This window comes from Macrobrachium nipponense, chromosome 1 (genome assembly GCF_015104395.2).
Source record: "Macrobrachium nipponense isolate FS-2020 chromosome 1, ASM1510439v2, whole genome shotgun sequence".
NCBI classification, from domain to species: domain Eukaryota; kingdom Metazoa; phylum Arthropoda; class Malacostraca; order Decapoda; family Palaemonidae; genus Macrobrachium; species Macrobrachium nipponense.
Genome location: NC_087200.1, coordinates 88,149,361 through 88,170,162, shown reverse-complemented (window position 1 = coordinate 88,170,162; position 20,802 = coordinate 88,149,361). Strand labels below are relative to the sequence as shown.

Here is a 20,802-nt window from a genome sequence, read left to right as displayed (position 1 = left end):
TGATTTACATACATATTATAGTAAAGATTTTACTGTCTCTTCTCTCCTCAACAATACCACGACACACGATAACTTATAATCATTTATTCATTATGTATTCCTCAAACATATAAACACTTCCTCCCTCTACTCAGTTAGCTTTGTATCACTGCAATGACAAATGATTTTGTTAATAATTTGTGCTGCTAAATTTTACTGTGAAAAGCATTGCTCTTTCATTTACTATTTTGTTAATATTGTTCGACTAGACCGTCTCACTTGGCGCATTGAACACTGGCTCAATTAAGAATTTTTTTTCCTGTATTGCATTTGTTTGTTTCATATTTTATCATTACATTATATTCATTGGGAAATTCCCTTTTTATGTAAATTGTTATTGCTTTTACATACATACAGTAATATTTTAACTACCTCTCTCCTTCTCTCCTCAACATATCAACGCTCCCTGTTCAGTTCTCTAGTCAGCTAGGCTTGATGTCACTGTAGTTTTTATGTACAATTTTTTTATACATCTTTTATGCTAAATGTGATATTGAAAGCTATATTTTATATTAAATGCTTTTATACTTTTATTTATTTAGTCGAATAGTGTAATAATTAAACTATATATTGTAAATAAAAAAAAATTAATACAGTTTAACGTGTAAGACGTAGTAGGCTGTCTAATACAAGTATAAACTAGATAATCAGTCAGTTCAAAGTACGAGCATTTGTTCAACAAATGATACAAAATATTCTCAAAAATTTTGTCCGAAAAACGGAAGGTACCACTGTAATAGTAATAAAATAAAATGGTAATGATAAAAACAGTAGCAAACAGTTAGTTTTCAGCTGGAGATCTCATGTGTTATAGTGATTATCTTTACAACACAATACCCAGCCACAATACCAGCTAAAAGAGAATTCTTTGACATTAGTCTGGTCACAATGGAGCTCTTGAGGACGAGACAGCAACTGTCAAATATAGTTTTCCCAATTGCAAAAGAACCATTTGTTAGGATGGAAGCTTTTGTTTAAGTACTTGGTTTGTATTTTAAAGGTAATTTTTAAAAAATAAAGTACATAAAGCTACATTTTTAATATAGCCTGAATGGCAGTTTATATGCAAGAATGCTGAGCCATTTGCATTTTGAGAAGGACTTAAAGAAACCAAAGAAGTTCCTCAGAAAGAGAGGCATAAGAAACCCAAAGCTCCAAAAGGAACAGGTTCAAGAGCTGAACTAAACCCATTCCATTATAAAAATAGTTATTAAAGATAGGGCTGTGAGAGACCAAATAGCTTCTGTCTCAGTTTCCTCAGGAACCTCTATATTTTGTAGTATAATGATTGATAACCTTGGAAACTTGACACCAAGCAGGAAGAGTTTTTTTTACAGTGGAAGCATGGTCTCTCCTAACTAACAGCAAGAAAAACACTTCAACTTAACAACTCTTAGGAAAGCAAAAGTAGTTTGTACTTGGAAGTGCTGACCAACATAAAGTCAAACTTGAGACTCCTTAAAAGACAGACAAAATGGATATCTGTTAACTTGAACTACCAATGTCTTTGTAGAGCTTGGAAAACTAATAGTAAAAAAAAAAAAAAGTTATAAAAAACTTCATCACTTTTCCCAGAAGGAAGATGATGAAGAAGAAAAATGACTAAGAACCATCATGATTATTTGAGGCATGGAATTTAACCTCAAAATCCACATCACTGAGGCAATACTGATGATGACTAATTGTGAGATGTATTTTAGCTCACATTTAGCAGTTATCTGCAGGTACATTTAATAGTTATCTGCAGGTAATTAGATGCTGGAGGATCAGTTCTCTTAACCTTATCTGTTAATGAATTATTTTCCAACAAGATTTAGAAATACGTATTTAGATTAGGAACAGTTGTGCTCCCAACTTGCAAAATAATTTTAGTAGACAATGGACACCAAGCATTTTTGTTAATGTCCTCTCTCATCCTTTATTAAATCAGAATTTCAACTATTGTACTTAATTACACTCAGTCACCACCGGTAGCAATTGCTGTATGTGGGGCTCTTTAATAACCAATTTCAACCTTACTTTTGGCCTTATACAATATTTTCAGTTTTTTTTTTTAACAACAAATTTTTCATGTTTTAATATGTGAATATTTTTGGACAGGGTCATATGGGTTTAATTAATGTTAATGGAGTTTCACCACAACCTGGAGGAAGGTCATCAACTTCTTCAACAAATGCTGGAGGTATTGGTGGAGGTGTGTCCCCAGCTGGAGCAGCAGGTGGTGGTAACATGTCCCCTCAACTTCCAAGGCGTAGCTGGGGCTCACGTGAATCTTACACATCTGATGGAGACAGTGGTGTTGGAGCTGAATCGACTACTTCAAGGTTTGTTCAGGAAAAAAAATAAAATTGGTTTGAATGTTAACAACAGGTTATAATAAGATTGATAGAAAAAGTAAGCCAATGATCTATGTTGATGAGCAGAATGATTTTAAGTTTGGATTTTTCTCATTGTAAATCAGAAGGAAAATTATTAACTAACAACCTTTTTAATAGGAGCAGAAGGCTGGTGATTACTATGTCATTAAAGGTGTCTATCCATTAAACCTATGTCCTTAATTCTGAATTCTGTTTCTTTTGTTTTAGCTTACAAGGACCAATATCTATGAGATCAGCATGAATCATATGACAATATATTCAGCACACAAAATACTCCAACGTAATTACAGTATTTATTGTTTACAGATAGTTTACATAAATTAACTCCATAAGTAAGATATCTAAAATACTATAGTTGTAGATTTTTAAAACTTCCACTAAATAAGGAAAATTGAATGAACAAAGTGATATAAATACTGTACTGTAGTGCTTTCAGAATGATTACATTGTTACATCCCATTGGGTTTTCATTGTAGGTTATTGATACATACATAAGTAGGGGTAGGGGTGTATGTCAGTGCTGTACAAGGAATTGCATAAGCATGAAAACTTCTGTGTAAGGGGCCGTTTTTCAATATAAGTAATTGGGAAAAATCATTAGTTATTTTAGGGCGACAGATTGTATTAAATATGTACTGTTATGAAGTTTTGTTTTCTGTGAGATAATTGATAATTAACTACCAAGTAGACTTATATAGTGCCTTTGCATTTAACACTTGTTGTAACATTTCATGTACAGTATTTGCCATGCTAAAAATTAAAGTTTGGGGTCATTAACTTTGCTGCATTTTCTGCTAAAAGTAGGGAGTGTGCTAAAAGTAAGGAGTGTTTCATAATCATTTGCTTATTGCTTCTGGAAATAAGAGCATCTCAAACAAGCCTTTATGTATGGCTTCATTGAATGTGTTATAATGCTTATCTCAGTTGTGATTTTCCAGCCAGTTTCAAAGTTGTAAAAATTTTCTGGCTTCCTTATCTTAGAAATCTAGAAATCTAGAAATTTAACTTGGTTCAAAATATTAATGCAATACTTCAGGTTGCTTAATGTTGGAAGATTTGTATTTTTTATTAAATATTACTAAACTGTGATTTCATACTTTAGGCATCATAATAAGTGCCCTTTGCAAAATATATATTGGGGTAAATTGGTGTTAACAGTATAGTTTCAAAATTTTAATTTTTCTTTATAATATGATTCTGGATCAGTACAGTCATTGCGTGTTTTATTGCATTAGCTAAAATGAAAAAGTATATTTAGTGTATAGTAATACATAATAATATTTGAAAGAGGCTTAAAATAACCTAGCACCAAAGACATGTTCATGATTTTAGTGATTTCTCAGTAACACAAAATATGTAGTGTGAAGATAATCTTATACTATAGTATATTAAAAGGAAAGAAGAAGCTTCTTTTCTTTTATTTGACTTTGTCAATTGTTTTTACAGCCGTAAGCCATCAGCAGAAGGCCGTCCTGACTTAGACAATATTGGAAACAATGAAGGAGAAAGTTCTGGAGGTCAAGAAGTAACTCCTGTGGTCTACTCCTTTATGGTTGAAGAGTGCATATTAGCTGCATATACAGCTCGCTCAGTTCCATGTCCTCTTCACGCTGATCTTCTGTTGGCTCAAGTTGCACCAGACACTGTACGTTTATTACTGTTTAAGATCTCTTGTTATACTATATCTCTTTGTAAGTTGAGATATGATACCTTTGAAATTAAATGTTCTGTCCAAGTTTTTACTCATGTTAATGTATTCATTAGTATCTGGGAAAATTTATAGCTCATGATTATTATTACAGGTGTTCCTAGACTTAGGTGATCGATATTTAGTTCGGCCAGATTCGATCAAGCAAGGAAAGCTTCTAGGAAGAGGCGGCTTTGGTTTTGTCTTCCAGGGTACTTGTCGTAACAGAATTAGTGGGGCACCTATGGATGTAGCTTTAAAAATGCTACAACCTGTTGATCCTGGGACGAATGCAAATCAAAGTGCTATTGTTGCATATAAGGTGAGATATTATATAAGAAGAGTTTTTATGAATGTTTATTATTTATTTGAGTAAATCTGTATTTTTAAGTACGTACATTTTTCAGCTAATGGACATCAGATGTCTACCTCTACAGGTTTGCTTCTTATTAAATAATACAGGCAGTCCCTGGGTTACAACGGGGGTTCCGTTCTTGAGACGCGTCGTAAGCTGAAAATCGTCGTAAGCCGGAACATTGTAAAAAATCCTAAAAAAAACCTTACTTTTAATGCTTTGGGTGCATTGAAAACTATATAAACTGCATTCTTATTGCATTTTTCATCAAAAAAACCTTCAAATATTGATTATTTTGCATTTTTGGTGTCATATTTCATCTGTCAGATGAGCGTTGTAGGCGTCGTAACCCTGGAACATGCGTCGTAACCTTGGAAATAATGTCTGATGTATATAATTGAAAAGCGCCTTAACCTCGGAACGTCGTAACCCCTATTTACAAGGATATTTTGCGGAAAAAAACAAATTTAGTGTGTGTGTGTGTCATCATACATTTATTGAAAGATATTTTAAATGTATGTATGATTCTGTGCATGAAATACAATAATGTGAGAGTATACTGAAATAAAGTATGGACTTTGTTTGAAATTTACCATAAATGAACAACAGGCAGCACTATGCTTTTGTTTAATCCACTCATTGCAAATGGCTGACAGGCTAACTGCCGACATATCATAAGCACTTTTCTGGGCTCAGCTCGTGTCGCTGCGCGAGAATATCCTTTAATCTATTATTTCTATGGTAAATGTACTAACACATACCAGAGAATAAATAAAATAAAGAAAAAGGTCAGTATAACTGACTCGCTCACCCTCCAAGAGGTGTCGGTATGAACACTAGGCGAGTGAGGAACCACTACCACGAGCCAAATACCAATAGAAATCTCCCACAACAAAAAACCCTCCATGAGGGGAGCCGACCCACAGAGTGAAGCAGCTCGTACTACTACTACTCCATCCCATGCTGCCGACTGCTGCGCCTCTGGTGGCCATCCTTTCAAGTTAGCGCACACGAGTCGGTTTGTGATATTTTTCTCTCTGTGTTTTTTGTGCCCTTTCGTTGGATTTATCTATAATGGAGCGTGCAGCGTATTGCAGCAGCTAAGTTAAGTACTCAGTAATTATGGTTAGTTGATTCTTTTCGGCCCTCAGTCAGTATTTGCCGTTTTTTTAGGTATAAATACGTACTTGGGGTCGGAAGCATGGCAGCATGGTTCTGCCGCGTGGTGGGTTCGTTCTCGGTCTCCCATACCTAGAACATCCCCATATATATGTACGCTCTATTTTAATTATCCGTTTTACCTTAGGTACTGTCCTACTCAGGTTTGCCATGCATGCATGTCTTTTACCTTATGTAGGCTTCTTCTTTCCAGACCCTAGTCCCGGCTCTTAGTATCGGCCTCTGACTAGCTTTGAGTGGTAGACTTTCCTTCGGGTTAGTCGTACACTCCTGGATTTTTTCTCCTACTTTATTGTTTTTTCTTTCTTTTATTTTATTTATTCTATGTATTTTGTTATGGATAGGTTAGTTTAGGCGTCTGGCTTAGCTAGTCCTGGCTCATCGAGCCTATGCTACCGCTCATCAGTTCGGTTGCTTCCTATAGCATCTCTCTGATCAGTCGGTTTTGCCCAGTGGGTCTCCGTGCTACCGCTTTTCAGTTCAGTTTTGCTTCCCGATAGCATCTCTCTGATCATTGTTGGTCTAGGCTTAGTTGTCTTATGTTAGTCTTACCGTCTCGTGGTCACTACGCGATCACGAGACAGCCAGACGCCTGCCAGTCCCCTTCCCCCCTCCTCTCGCTCTTCCATTGAGTCGGGGGAGGGTGGGTCGGTCTGTCCTCGCTCGCTCCACATACCCGAGCATGCCTCCCTCTCCCCCCCCTCAGGCGGAGGGGCCAGAGAGACGGGACAGACCCAGACTGGACGCGATCTCTCCGGCTCATCGGTCCGGCCCGGTGGTAACGTGGTGGAGGGTACTGGCCTTTCCCCCCATCCGTTGCTTCCTGGTCGCTCCGGTTCGCTCGAGCCTGTATGTCTCCTCGCTCTTCCCGACCTTACTTGGACTCCTTTCCTGATCGGAGTCCTAGCATCCAGCGGGAAGTTGTTAGTCCATCCAGTAGAATGGACCGGAACATACAGTAGGTCCCTACTAACCTTACCGTACCGCTGAGTTACTACACTCCGCCACGCCATGGACTCGTTCCGGTTCGTTTGAGTTTGTTTTTAGGTTTAAGTGTTATTAGATTAACTATAAGTTTATCTTAAGTACCTTAAACCTTCCCCCCCCCCCTTTTTACATGTCTTACCGGAAACCTCCGGGATTATAGCCTATTCAGGCAATGCAGGGGGGGGTTATGCCCAAATTTTTTCCGAGCTCCGGCATGCAACGGAGTTCTTCTGTCCTTTAGCCTGTAAGTGTTATTCTTTAAGATACTCATGTGTCTTCCCACTTACAGGCCACCAACTGTGAGCATCCGGGATGCGCCGCCACACTTCAGGACCCATGTGGACACGAAGTTTGCCGGTCCCATGCTCCATGCGCGACTCTGCACGGGGACATCCAGGTCTGGTACCATGAGACGTGTACCATATGTTACGATCTGGTGAGCCAGCTGTTAGAAGGGGTGAGTATTCCATCTCCGGTAGCTGCTCCGCTTCTGTTTTGTTAGCTTAAGTTTTCATCATCCATTTTAACTTAAGGCATCTAATTTAAGTTATATTTTAAGTTTAGTTTTAAGTGATTCTTTTAAATCTAATCTTCGCCCTCTCTTCCAGGCGCCGCAGTGAAAGATACCGCGCTGGCAAAAACCCTGCGGGCCTGGGTCGGTGGTTTTGGGAAGAACGCCGCCAAGGGTATGCCCTACATCTTGGAGAAGCGGTTGGCGCTGTTAATCTTCCCCGGAGGCAAGGCGACAGGATACGTCGACCCAGTAGAGGCGGCCCCTACTATCGCCTTCATCCAACAACAGCTGGCTGCCTCATTAACCGACCAAGACCAGGATATCTCCACGGACGTCGCGACTTTAGATATTAATGTGGAACCTATGGTAGGTGTAGACGACCTGTTCGGTCGGAGGTAGGTATGGTGGACACCCAAGGGTCACCCTTGGGTGTGACTGTTTCTTCTACTCCTGCAACCTCTCCATCCTTCCAAGGCTTTACAGGCGATGAATTATATACTCCTCCTGACGCTTCGGTTAGACCTAAGGTCAAGGGTCAAGCAGTGAAATCCTTGACTAAGACGTCGTCGTCTTCTAAGAAGTCGACTTCGGCGTCTTCCTCCTCACGTAAGTCTCCGGCTGGCAATCCCGGAGCAGACAGGTCTAAAGCTTCTGGCTCCGGCTCTAAGTCCTCGAGGAGTAAATCCTCTAGAGAGAGATCTCGCACCCCGGCAGAGTCACCAGTTCCGCTACCCTTAGTTCCGGTTCAGAGCTTCCCCTCCACCTCCGCAGCAGCTCCGGTCCTTGGACTCCAATGCTGGTCTGTTGCAACAGGTGGGGCGACCTGGTTGGGTTCCTTAAAGAGTAGCATGGAACAGATGATCTCTCGTCTGTCGGATAGGATTACTTCCCAGGACTCCATTATAAGCCGGACTGAACGAAGCCCCTCTAGCCTCTCCTTCACTTTCCATACGAGTGGAAATCAGCTTCCTCCGTATGACTCACTACCTCCGTTCTCAATGAACAATCCATGGAGAGTAGCGTCATACGCCCCCTTCCAAGACGGTCTCATCTCCATACCGGAATTCGGAACTCGAAGGATAGAGGACTTCGAGTCCTTCTTTCCGGAAGACCTCCAGCCTCCGTTCATAGCCTAACGCAAAGGCTTACAAGCTTCAGCCATGGTTAGGGATTGATAGGGTACCAAAGGAGGGACAGTCCCTCTATTCACGAGACCAGGCTCAGAGAGAATGGCTCAGATGTTTAGAGGACATGGATTGTTCTAATACCAGGATACAACCTTTCAAGAGTCCCTTTACCATTTTCACAATGGAGGAGAGTACCCCGCTCCCGTTCCTGACAAAGATCGCTAGGTCTACCATCCCAGCGGCCCAGAAGGGGGAACCCATGCCTCAATTAAAGGAAGCAGATCCCACATCTCCATTGCTCCCCTCAGCCGGAGAATTGTGGGAGGATTTGCCAACACTTTTCTCAGCTGGCAAACTCAAACCGGACTGTGCTATGGAGCAGTTTGGTGAAAGCTACCCAGGCTCCCAGATAGCCTTATTCAGGCTGAATTTGACGCGAAATCGCGATTAGCCAGATCGATTAACTCTATGGCTATGTCCGAGGTAGCAACCATAGCTTATGGCTCAGAACGCTTTTAAGCTCATGACCAAAGCCCTGACTCAAACGGTACAGTCGGATATGTTTGAGTTTGCCACTGCTAGAACGAATTGTAGGAAGCATGTCCTGCAAGAGGCAACCATTCGACATGAGCCGAATAGGTTACTCTCGTCTAACATCTGGGAGCAGATCTCTTCCCAGAAGCTATGGTGAAGGAAGTACAATCAGAGGCTACGAGGCTAACTAAACCAGAGCCTTAACCTTAAAGGACCGTTGGGCCTTACGGCTAAGAGGAGACAAGACTTAACACCTAAAGGTAAGGGACAGAGGAAAACCTAGGAGCGTTTTCCATCCTTACCAGAAAAAGCAGCCACGCTTTCCTCAGCAAGTTCCAACGGTGCCCTCCCTAGTAGTGCAAACTGCCCAACCTTCCACCTCTAAGGCTCAATCACAGCCAATTTTATGTGATATCCCCTCAGCCTCAGCCCTCCACCTCTTACGCCATCTCCCCAGCTTACAATCAAGCCTTCGAGAGTCAAGCTTCGCAGAAGTATGACCGCTCGGGTAAGGGAGGCAGAGGTAAGCGTTCCTTTCGTGGGAGAGGATTGGGAGGCCCCTTTAACAGGGGAAAGCACTTCAGAGGAGGCCGAGGCGGTTACCAAGAAACCAACCATGAAGAACTTCAGGTAGGAGGGAGGCTGTTTCACTTTCGCCACCGGTGGAACTTCAGCGAATGGGCTCAGAGCATAGTGTCAAAAGGTCCTGGGTTGGAGCTTGGTTGACGAACCCACCTCCATCCAGAAACCTTTCCGTCAACTTCCTTCCAAGGAATTGACAGAGTACGCAGACGACCTCCTTCAGAAAGGAGCTATAGCGAGAGTCCAAGAGATTAAAATTTCAAGGTCGCTTGTTCAGCGTGCCAAAGAAAGGCTCACAAAAAAGAAGGGTAATCTTAGACTTGTCCCGCTTAAACTAAACTTAGCCATCCAGCTGCGACAAGTTCAAGATGCTCACGATCTCACAGGTGCGGACCTTACTTCCCCGTGGGGCCGGTCACCACCTCTATCGATCTTACAGACGCCTACTATCATATCCCTATTGCAAGACACTTCGTCCATATCTGGGTTTCAAGATAGGAGACCAGACATTCTCCTTCAAGGTAGTCCCCTTCGGACTCAACGTGGCACCCAGGGTGTTCACGAAACTAGCGGAAGTGGTGGAGTACAACAACTCAGATCGCAAGGGATTATGGTAGTAGCGTATCTCGACGATTGGTTGATCTGGGCTTCAACAGTCGAGGAATGCAAACAGAGCTACACTGAAAGTGATTCAGTTCCTGGAATATTCTAGGCTTCAAGATAAACAGGACCAAGTCAAGACTCACTCCAGAGTCAGACTTTCAGTGGCTGGGCACTTCAATGGAATCTATCCTCCCATACTCTGTCGATTCCATCAACCAAAAGGAAAGAAATAGCGAAGTCAGTCAAGCCAATTTCTCAAGTCACAAACTGGCGTCAAGGAGAGCTCAGGAGAGGATCCTGGGTTCTCTCCAGTTTGCATCAGTGACGAACGTCTTAATGAAGCCAAACTGAAAGACCTAACCAGAATCTGGCGCTCACGAGCAAATGTCAGGGTTCCAGGGACAAAACTATCCTCAGTCCCTCTGATTCTAAAGAATCGACTTCGGTGGCCGTGGGCGAAAGTCAAGAATTTGTCAGTGTCAGTACCCCTTCAGTTCCCTCCACCAGGGATTACCATCCACACAGACGCGTCCTTAAGCGGTTGGGGAGGGTATTCCCCCGTCCAAAAGGTTCAAGGAACTTGGTCACCTCAGTTCAGTCAGTTCCCATATAAACGTACTGGAGGCAATGGCAGTGTTCTTGACTAAAAATGGTTGCGCCACCAAAGTACTCCCACAATAAAGCTAGTCTGGACAGCGCAGTGGTAGTACATTGTATAAACAGAGGAGGCTCCAAGTCACGTCATCTAAATCATGTGATGGTAGCCATCTTCTCCCTGGCAGACAAGTTCAGTTGGCATCTCTCCTCCACTCACATAGCTGGAGTGAGAAACGTCATAGCAGACGCATTATCCCGATCAGTACCCCTAGAGTCGGAATGGTCACTGGACAACAGTTCGTTCCAATGGATCCTTCAAAGAGTCCCAGGGCTACAGGTGGATCTCTTCGCGTCCCAACGAATCACAAACTTCCCCTGTTATGTAGCCCCAACCTGGACCCTCTGGCTTATGCACGGACGCCCTGGGCTCTAGACTGGAACAACGGAAGAAGATTTATGTCTTCCCCCCAGTGAATCTCCTTATGAAAGTTTTAAACAAACTCAGGGCGTTCAAGGGTCAAGTGGCTCTAGTAGCCCAGATTGGCCGAAGAGCAATTGGTATCCCCTAATTCTGGAGCTGGGCCCTTCGTCCTCTTCGGATCCCCAATCCCAGGCTCTCCCAGTCAGTACAAACGAAGACTGTGTTCGCTTCCTCAGGGATTCTCAAAACCCTAACTTTATGGATTTCATGAAGTTTTTGCGGCAAAAAGAGATGCGAATATTGACCCTCAGAATATTCTCTTCCTGGAATCCGATAAAAGGGATTCAACTTTGAGACAGTATGATGCTGCTGTCAAAAAGTTAGCAATCTTCCTGAGAGAATCTGATATTAGAATCATGACAGTTAATTCAGCTATATCCTTTTTCAGATCCTTATTTGAAAAAGGTTTAGCAGCTAACGCGATTACGACAAACAAGTCAGCCTTGAAAAAGATATTTCAATTTGGGTTCAACATAGACTTGACGGATTCCTACTTCTCGTCTATTCCTAAGCATGTGCTAGACTTAGACCTTCTGTAAGGCCTACGTCAGTATCATGGTTCTTAAACGATGTTCTAAAAAACTGGCTTCAGAAACCGATAATGACACATGCTCGTTTATAATGCTCTTAAGGAAAACACTGTTTTTATTAAGCTTAGCTTCAGGAGCAGAATTTCACAAAAACTGTCGGCTTTGTCCAGGATCCGGATCATATTCAATTCCTTCCCACAGGGGAAGGTACTACTTTCTCCCGGAAAGTAGCTTTTTAGCAAAGAATGAAGACCCTTTGATGAGGTGGGAACCTTGGAAGGTACTACCCCTTCCACAAGACGTATCTCTTTGCCCAGTTACAACTTTACGAGCCTTTCTGTCCAGGACCCTCCTCATCCTCATCGGGTCCCCTCTTATTTTAAGAGGGAAAAAGGTGGAACTTTATCCATTAAAGGCATCAGGCAACAAATCCTGTACTTTATTAAGCAAGCCAATCCTGACTCTTTCCCGAAAGTACATGATGTCAGGGCAGTAGCCACCATCAATTAATTATTTCCAACCACATGAACTTCGATGAGTTGAAAAAGTATACCGGATGGAAATCGCCGACAGTGTTCAAACGCCATTACCTTAAGTCCTTGGAAGCTCTGAAATTTTCGCAGTAGCAGCGGGGGAAACATAGTTTCCCCTGATTCTAGTTAAATTGTAGTAGAAGATTCAGTCCTCCTTTCTACCTGCTTCACCCAACAGTTCGTCTATTCCTACGTGTTCATTTACATTCACCTGGTGTCTTAGCTGCTTATATGATGTTGTAGTGTGTGCCCTCTATTTTTTGACTAGGGACACTCACAGATGATTATGGATTCTGATCTCATGGATGTTACCCCCTTATTTTATGCTAGGGGATACATCTATTATAATGGTTATGGCATGGATTTTGTATATTAAGTCATATGCATTCCTTATATATTATCCTTGTTGCTTAATTTGTTCATTTGATTATTTTAATTGCTATTATATTTTGATACATGCCTTTACACAGATACCATTTTGTTACATGTAAGCCAATTTACCTCTGTACATATGTAATTACCTTATGATAAGAAAACATGTTTAGAATTAAGGGTAATTTAAGCATATTTCTATTTTTGTATCACTGTGTATTTGTATCTTTTTAGCAATTATATTCTTTTTTATATTTTCTTTATTTTTTGATTTGAGACCTATTCTGATTTGATTTTATTACTTTTGTTTACAATCTTGTGCTATTTCTCTGGTACGATTTCGCGCAGCGACACGAGCTGAGCCCAGAACAAAAAGGGATTTTGACGTAAGGAAAAATCTATTTCTGGCGATTGGCTCGTGTCGCCAGCGAAATCCCGCCCTACCATCCCATCGCCCAAGATTGTCTGCTAACTTCAGGATGGCCACCAGAGGCGCAGCAGTCGGCAGCATGGATGGAGTAGTAGTAGTACGAGCTGCTCACTCTGTGGGTCGGCTCCCCTCATGGAGGGTTTTTGTTGTGGGAGATTTCTATTGGTATTTGGCTCGTGGTAGTGGTCTCACTCGCCTAGTGTTCATACCGACACCCTCTTGGAGGGTGAGCGAGTCAGTTATACTGACCTTTTTCTTTATTTTATTTATTCTCTGGTATGTGTTAGTACATTTACCCTAGAAATAATAGATTAAAGGATATTTCGCTGGCGACACGAGCCATCGCCCAGAAATAGATTTTTCCTTACGTCAAAATCCCTTTTTTGTAAGTTGAATAATTCAGCTTGTTTTTCAATATTTTATTATTAGTAATATAATTTAATTTAATAATTAGGCTTTTTTCAATGTTTTATTATTTAGTAACAATTTTTGTTCTACCAATTATGCTCACTGTAGGAAAGGCATAGCCTAGCCTACGGTGTTTGGTATCCCATCCGTAATACAGCTGCATTGGATGCAGGGCAATTTTTTAATACATTTAACAATAAAAACAAGTGTTGCCTAAATACATCAGCAAATACCCCAGTACCACCCAACTTCCTGTAGTATTTAGAAAGCATAAGTCATCTATACACCCTTCCCTGTACTATGCCAAAAATATAAAAATAAAAATTTCTGATAATGTAATATTCTTTCAGCCTCAGTCCAAGGTAGGTTTGGTATAGGAAGTTCTGTATGACTTTTCAGGCGTAAATGATGAAAGTTTTTATCGGAGTTGACTATACGGACTACTTCATTATGTATTGAGGTTTATGTTCTTTATGGGTACCTAGCGTACAGTAAACTATACTATTACCATAGAGCTTCATTTTTTTATGGCATTCACTTAAAAGCAGTATTGTGTTGCCTTTTTTTAGATAAATGTCAAAACAGGCCCAAGCGTGATTTATAGTAACAGCTTCATCTCTTGGTTTTTAAATGTTTACTTATTCTTGATATTCTCACCAATCATCCCATTACTATGACTTGGAACTTGAGAAGAATGCCATGAGAAATACATGTTAAAAGAAACTGAAATTTATGTTTATGTATGTGTACCACTTATACAGGAATTCATACACAAAGTGGTTCCTTACCCTAACTTTCCTGTAGATTGGAGAAACTCCATAACGTTTTTCTCATTAACTCTAGTGGGAAAAGTGTCCACGCATTTAGAATACTATAAGTGGGCTCAAAAAGAGTGCTATCATTTTCTACATTTCCTCTTCAGCCCCTGTAGTAGGAGTAAAAGATGTCAGTAAAGAGCCGAGATATGTAGGTGGCATATCCATTGCTCATCCAGGCCTTTCCCATGTACATACCGTATATACTGTGTTGATCATGCAACTTTTGAAGAACTAATTATGGGGCTAATTTTAAGGGGGTCGCATCATACACGAGATATAAATTAGGAGTACAGTGGGGCCCCCCCCCGTATTCACGTTCTCTCCGGATTCGCAGACTCACTGATTCGCGGATTTTTCTCTGGACTTATCTACCCATTATTTGCGGTGAATTCGCCTATTCGCAGGATTTTCCGACGATAATAACACTAATTAGTGTATTTTGATGGTATTTTCATGCCTAAATACATTTTTATGATATAGAACTAAGAACACCGCCATATGAAATTAAAAAAAAAATAAAAAAATAAAGTTTAATCAATTTCCTCGATATCAAGACTAAAGATTTTGAAAAACCATTTTAATTTTAAAGATAAGCCATATCAGAGAGCACTTGATAAGACAGGGGAGGGAGGGGGTTCCTTTGATTTCATAATGACATAGCTCTCCGTGGCAAAAGATAAGGCTTTATCGGAAATCGACAAAATATAATATACAGACAACAGGTGACAAAGATAAATTATGCCTTGCTTAAAAAGATTCTAGATTCATAGCGAAATATGTCAAAAATGAACAGCAAAAATAATTTCATAATAGTTTCCTTTGGTTATATTTCTTTTTAGATATAACAATTATGCATAAGCTGAAAGAGCAATCATTCATTAAGTGATATTCTCCATACAACAATGACTTTAACAAATTAATCTTTACTTGTCTCACAATTAGGTTGCTTAAAAGGATATAAAAAGCCATGCTAGGCAAGTTTATTAAACTCAGGTTGCACTCCCTCGTAAATCTAACAAAAGGCTTCGTTTAAAAGTTGGAAATATTTGCTAGTAATGAAATGCATCAAATGGAACATTTAAAAATACTTGTAAATATGATAAATAAGACTTGCTGAAGCAAGGGTAAGTTGACCTCCAAATGAAATTCCTCATAAACGAAGAGTAAAAGAAAATACATCTGGTCAAACTAATTCCGCACCTGTTACAAAAGCTCGTCAATTGCAATAATAATCAATTAAACGTCGGTTACATACCTATGTAACTAAGATATAAAATAACGAGTATTTCATAAAGACCTGAATAGTTACAAGAATCTGGCTGGTTGACTTTTTAAGATGTTAAGTGTTTAACATGAACATTGCATAAACAGTCAACGATTAATAAACATACAGAGAATACTCTATAGAACTTGACTACAGTAGGCTAGTAACACTATATTGCTGTTAACAAAATAGTGAAAACGGGAATCACGTGTAACAGACTGGTTCAAAAGCAAAAACGCCGTTATATAACACGTGAGAATAACTCTCATTCAAACGAAACATGCGATCGCCTTCTATAAAATTAAAATGATTCTTAGTTTACTAGTCATGATACTCAAGAGGATCAGAGCTCGATTCCTGGGCCAAGTGGAATGAATTAGGGGAAATGCCATGCTTTACACAGTACAGTCGTTGTACTGACAGTTATTTGAGTGAGTGGAGAAGAAAAGGGTCCATGGCAGGGGTTTTCAACCTGGGGTACGTGTACCCCAGGCGGTACGCCAAGGGTCTGTCAGGCGGTACGCGCTCGCCACGGGTTATTCGGGTTAGGGGCCTGGCTGCTCACTTGCTGACAGGCAGGACACCTCTACATAAGTTCAGATGGTAAGCTTATAAGAGTGGATCGCCTTTCCTCACTGCAAAATGAAATAGACAGATACTTTTATGATGTGTCTAAAGGAAACTTAAAGCTAAATAGAGACCTTTTTTTAAAGGAAGAGTTTATTGAACTTATGAATGGCCCCAAGGGTTGTGATATATTTGAGAAAAAATATTAAGTCAGATTCTGGTGTAAAATATCCATATCATATCCGTAAGTCGCAGAGAAGCCTTTCCGTTCTCATTTGCTTTTTCCATTAACGTAGTATCTGATGAAACTGGGTTTTAGTGCTTACTTGTCATAAAATCAAAACTAAAATCTCAAAGTAATTTGGAAGCCGGGCTTTGATGTGCTTTAGCAAAAACTGATCCCCGGCTGACTAGGCTAGTTGATAAAAAACAGTTTCAGCAATCTCATTGTCTCCTTTTGCTGCTGATATAATAATAATGTATTTTGTTTTTGCAGCTCGGTACCATAACCTTAAAAATTTACTGCATAGAAACAGGTAAATAATCATAAAAAAATTCTCTTGATTTTTTATGGAATTCTTTGCTTACAATAATACTGGTTTTGTCAGGAGAGTTACGTACTTACTTCACTTCATCACAGTACTTGCAAATACACACGATGGAATTTTTTTCTGACATTGTTTTACATTCTTTATACGAAGTGGAGAGGGTACATTACTCACATTAAAAATACCCGAAAGGGTACGTGGGGAAAAAAAGGTTGAAAACCCCTGGTCTATAGCAACCTTGTCTCAAAATACCTGTTGCACACTTGGACTAGACCGCCATCCCAAGCCACCCCTTGGAGGAGAAAAAGGTGTTATGATTAATTTTAAACACATACACACTCATATATATATATATATATGTGTGTGTGTGTGTGTGTGTGTCAAACAACAGTTGCGTAATGGCTTGAACGTATTTGTGAATTGATTACATAGTTATATTTCATTTCCAATCATACCATCCACAAAAAGGTATCTGATATGGATACATTAAAACAGCACATTTCATACATTAAAAATTACATTTTTAACAGAAAAATGCCTCTACAACCCGATTACCTAGCGAAATGAACACACCGAGAAGCGGCAAACGAGACAATTGAACTTCATTAAAAGTATTCTACAAAAGCTCTTATTAAAATGACTGAATAAAAGAAAACCATTCAAAACCTTAAATATGTAAAATGGAATCTTGGAGGTATTATTTTGCGAAACTTCTCCATTCCAATAAACGTTTAGGTAAAGAAAATCAAGGATTACGTTTACAAAATCCAATTTCAGAGAAAGTCATCCACAAAAACTCAAATTGAAATAACTAAAATGAATCCAGTAAAAACTTCAGCACTTAAAATCGCTAGATTTAACCGACATTACAAACTAAGACAAGATCAGAACATACTACTTGAAACAAACGTCGTGATTTTGGACGTGTTCGTTGGAGGTCGGGAAAAGAGAGAGAGAGAGAGAGAGAGAGAGAGAGAGAGAGAGAGAGAGAGAGAGAGAGAGAGAGAGAGAGAGAGAGATTAATTACTGGATATAAAGCAGTGGGTGAAACAGCACGGTCTGATGCCTCTTTTAAACTGCCTTGTGCGCAAAAGGTTACCTGAGAACCGGAACCGACAAAAAAGGAGTTTTTAACGTTTAAAGGCAGTTGCCATTATATTTTCTATATATTTCGTGCTGGTTTAAAATAATAATAAGAATGATGAGAAGGACAATAACATTAACATTAAGAGTTACTACTGCATTTTTACCAAATAATTATTGGCACTATTGTCATCATTACAAAATTCCATAACTACCAGACCCCAATTATGACGTTTTTTCGTGAGTGTGCATATTCAACATGATATCTCGAAATGGGTAAAAAGAATTTGATAAAATGTTTACAATGTAGTCTTTCTGTGAGCCTCTAAAGATAAGTAAATTATTGGAGAAATCGGTGAAGGGCCAAGGCCACTCATTTTTGGCAGTTAAAATTAATCCAGTTGATTCTACAGCTGCAACATGAATGCACGCTTCTCCTGTTGGTCTTCCCATCTTCCTGGAAATGACTCCAGCAATACCCAATCCCAAACACATACATAATAGTACATACATTAAACATGTATATATACGGTATACATATATATATAGTACATAACATATACACAGATATACTGGAGGTAATTAGTACATAGTCATGTGTAACAGAAATGTCTTACTTACATCGGGATAGAAAAAGACCAGGTTTTGATCCCGATGTGAATCGGAACTTTGTACATACATACATACATACATACATACATACATACATACGTATTTATATATATATATATATATATATATATATATATATATAATATATATATACATATATGTGTGTGTGTGTACATACATCCAACAATTATAAACCATTGCAGGTAACACCAACAGGACCACCGGAACTAGAGCATAAAGCTCCCAGTTTCCTTGCCGCACAAACTCACCTAACATTTTCAATTCTTTATGCCAGAGCATTTGCATGTAAGATCAACCAATGCGTGACATCCCTAACGCCAATTATATGAGTCTGGCTACATACGTTTCCCCTTCCCTCCAGTATTAACATTAACCAGCAGGAAATACCTACCATGCCAATTATAAAGGTTTTTCAGGGGTGGGACGTTACGGAAAGGTATGCAGGAAACGAGGAACGCCACAACCTCGATTTCCGCGCTAAGGATTCGTGCGTTGATCGATTGCTTTCAACCAACGGTCATTATGGGAAACGTTGAAAAAAAAAAACGAGAAATAGTAATACAGATTTCTGTAACTTTCAAAGAATTGTGTCGGGTATTAGTTAATAAAACAATCTCACATATCAGTACCATTACAAAATCAACTGCCGTTAAAAGAATAATCTTACAACTTTGTATAACAATACTACGAGACTTCATCAAGATAGATCCAACTATACAACTGCAGCTCTAGTAAGTTAATCTAGTTAGCAAAACCATAAAAAATTGGTAACCTAAACAATCAAATACATTTAAAGAATGCCCTATAAATATCTGAAATACTATTTGACTTCAAGATAAATAGCTGTTTGTTGACCCAATTTAATCATATTGTGAGAAAAGGCATTAGTTCAACATACAGCTTTTTATCTCGATCTCGAGAAAGAATTGAAAATCAACTGCAATGTTTTATTATTGTTTCTCTCATCACCTTACATCATAATGATAATATGGGAAAAGGATGCGAACAAAAAATTGTGTGTATACTTGTAAACAATAAATATACATCTAAAAGTTTAAGTAATCTTACAGAAGTGCAAGATTGGATAAAGAGTAAAATACGCTAGGAACTAGTAAATTAACGAAGAAATTCAAGGAGAGAAAACTGAAGGACTAAGTGTTAACAGTAAAACGAATATTGGAACAGGTAATAGACTCAACGGAAATCGAAAAGGAAACGGAAGGTTGACATTAGTAATAAAACGGGTTAGAATGATAGAAAGGAAAGACAAGCCCCGAGTAATAATAATAATAATAGTTTTTATCTGAAGATTTTTAATAACATGAAACCTAAGACAAAGTTTACACATGTATGATGCGAAAAAATACATAAACAACAAATCTATTACTATAATTTTCCCAGCACTTTACCACTAGGAAAATGGAACAGCGGGTATAAATCATGACCGGTTTCGGAGAACTCACCGCGGCAGAAACTTAAAATATAGGCTATATGGTAAAGGGCCCGTACAAACCAACATCAGATCGTTGGAAAACAAATATTCACACCTGACAAGTGAAAGGGGGTGGAGATGCACCCTCATCTCTTTCTGAGGTGAGGGGGACATAAACATGTCAATTTCTATTATGTATCAGTCCTATAAAAGTAGCTTAGATATAAATTCGAAACCGATCAGGATTTGTACCCAGTGTTTAATTTTGCCCGGGGTTAGGTCTATCATATAAATAAAGTCCTCAAAGACGAGTTACTCAGTTCACTGACTTTCTTTCCTTCCATTGCCAAACTTTCGAATTTTCGACCTAATTCTCTTATTCCTGTCTCATAACCTTCTCTGCTTTAAGAGGCGAAAAGGTCTGTGGTTTCCATCACAGTTGAGCCCTACCATTCTCCTTTCCTTTCTCCTTTTCTTTTTCTCTACTCCCCTTTGCTCCCTTTCTTGCAAGATAATTAGCAATTCTGTCGACATACATGAATAATCAAGAGTACTTTTGAAGTTTTAGATCTCCAAGTTCACAGAGAAGCAGTGAGCAATGACAATTAAAAATGTATCGTACAAGTCGCTACGTACCCGAAAAAGGTCAATGCATAAAACATGTTTTACCGCAAGCATTTCTAATTGTACCTTTCTCTATCTACTTTTAATCTCCAAAACAAATGTCAATGCGACAATAATAACGTATGAATTAAAACTTACGAAGATATATTTGAAGAATTCAATGCGATGTTCCTTTTACGACTCACTTATATCGTAGTATTATTACGTACTGCCAAAACTAGTTTTGTCATAAAATTCCAAGAGGCCTCTGAGGGACGGGGGGCTGGTGAGGAGTTGGGGTGGGTGGGGGTGGTAGGAGAAGTAGGAAGAAACTTAAAAAGAAATACAGATTCTACGCCAGTGGGTTATCTTCCCGATACCAACTACACCTTACCAACGCTCTCTTCCCGCCCCAACCCCACCCCCTTTAATCCAACCATCCCCAGTTTTCTTTTCTATCTGGCCGCTAAGCTACCCTTAAGGAATGCTGTCTTTATCGAATTAAAGGATCATCTTTC

General features: G+C 39.4%; 1 protein-coding gene across 16 annotated transcripts in view; it reads left to right on the top strand.

Moving 5' to 3' along the window:
• LOC135219441 (leucine-rich repeat serine/threonine-protein kinase 1-like) overlaps nucleotides 1-20,802 on the top strand; it is a 940,187-nt gene that overhangs the window by 791,697 nt on the left and 127,688 nt on the right. For all 16 annotated transcript variants that reach the window (XM_064256227.1, XM_064256225.1, XM_064256224.1 and 13 more), the window contains 3 exons: nucleotides 2,140-2,363; nucleotides 3,864-4,062; nucleotides 4,220-4,426. In XM_064256227.1, the coding sequence (XP_064112297.1) occupies nucleotides 2,140-2,363; nucleotides 3,864-4,062; nucleotides 4,220-4,426 (630 nt within the window). The remainder of the gene's footprint in view (nucleotides 1-2,139; nucleotides 2,364-3,863; nucleotides 4,063-4,219; nucleotides 4,427-20,802) is intronic.